Source organism: Cyprinodon variegatus, unplaced genomic scaffold, assembly GCF_000732505.1.
Source record: "Cyprinodon variegatus isolate N-32 unplaced genomic scaffold, C_variegatus-1.0 Scaffold1821, whole genome shotgun sequence".
Taxonomy (NCBI): domain Eukaryota; kingdom Metazoa; phylum Chordata; class Actinopteri; order Cyprinodontiformes; family Cyprinodontidae; genus Cyprinodon; species Cyprinodon variegatus.
In genome coordinates this window covers 18,560-19,805 of record NW_015152274.1, presented here as the reverse complement: position 1 = coordinate 19,805, position 1,246 = coordinate 18,560, and the positions used below count along the sequence as shown (strand labels likewise).

At 36.6% G+C, this 1,246-nt stretch overlaps 1 protein-coding gene across 1 annotated transcript in view; it reads right to left on the bottom strand.

The window, feature by feature from the left end:
• Positions 1-1,246, bottom strand: part of LOC107104624 (glutamate receptor-interacting protein 1-like) — a 6,297-nt gene that overhangs the window by 2,805 nt on the left and 2,246 nt on the right. The window contains exon 4 of the mRNA XM_015404664.1: positions 520-666. Coding sequence (XP_015260150.1) covers positions 520-666 — 147 coding nt within the window. The remainder of the gene's footprint in view (positions 1-519; positions 667-1,246) is intronic.

Genomic DNA, 1,246 nt, shown 5'->3' with positions numbered 1-1,246 from the left:
CGATATTGGGATTTTGGCCGATATCCGATATCGGTTATCGGCTACATGAGTTTTAAAATATCGGAATATCGGATATCGGCCAAAATCCCAATATCGTGCATCCCTAGAAATTATTCTTATTTCTTATTTCAACGGTTGCATATATTAGCTGCGAAATATGAATCAAGGTGCTATGACTGAAAGAAAATTGATTGACAGATGACCGTTGATATATGATTGGCCGAATTTAGGTGTTCAGGCTGATGTATAACTAACTGGCCTGCAGAAGATAATGAAATAAAAACAACAGATTTTAAGACAGGATTTTATCTAAATTTTGCAACAACATCGTCTGATAAAGAGTACATTTTTATACATGTTGGTAAATGATTGTGTGAACTTAGCCTTACATTTGAAACTACTTTATGCAGTTTTTTTTTCAGCAATAAGTCACATTTGCAGGTGAAATCCCTGATAAGGCCACATAGATATCTGAACCACCCTCCCGAACGTTTCTGTAAATGAGATTTTCCTCCATACCTGCAGGATCCTGTCGAACGGCCTCAGTCCGGCTCTGTCCGCTGGTCCATCCGCTCTGATCATGTTCACATAAACACCTTTCTCTAAGAAGCCGTCTGATACGCTAAAGCCAAAGTCGTCGCTCTCTGGGTCCTTTATCACTGTTACCTGCTCGAGGAAAACAAAAGCATTTCAGGTGTTTCCATGATAACCTTGGACCAAATATCAACTTAAAAATAGTTTCTTCAAAATATCTCAAACTAAAAATGTCTTCTAGCTTACAGCGCTTTAAGTTTTTTTATTATAAGCAGTTTTTCTAATTTTGTTTTTTGTTCAAGTAGTGTCTAGTGTGTAAAAAGTGGATAATTTACAGAGCCTTTCTAAGGATTAGGTAATTTCCTGAAGACGGGCTGATTTAGATGAAGCATCAGTTCGCTGTTAAAGGGTCACCAACGCCGTTCACCATAGTCTGGTTAGGTGAAGCAGGCACTGTGCTTGAAAGTTTACACACCCTCCCATTAAAGAGAACGATCAATTCAAAGTAGTAATTCAAATACGAAAACTGAAAACAATGTTAAATAAAAGTTTACTAAGTTATAGTTTGGTAAAAGGAAATATTAATTTAGAATTTTTTATTTAAGAAAGTTATAAAAACTGAGCCAGACAAGGTGAAATACCTTGCTGATGAACAGTCAAACAACATCCCTGTCAAAAGGTGCAGAAGTTTGACTGAATATTACCTGAACGT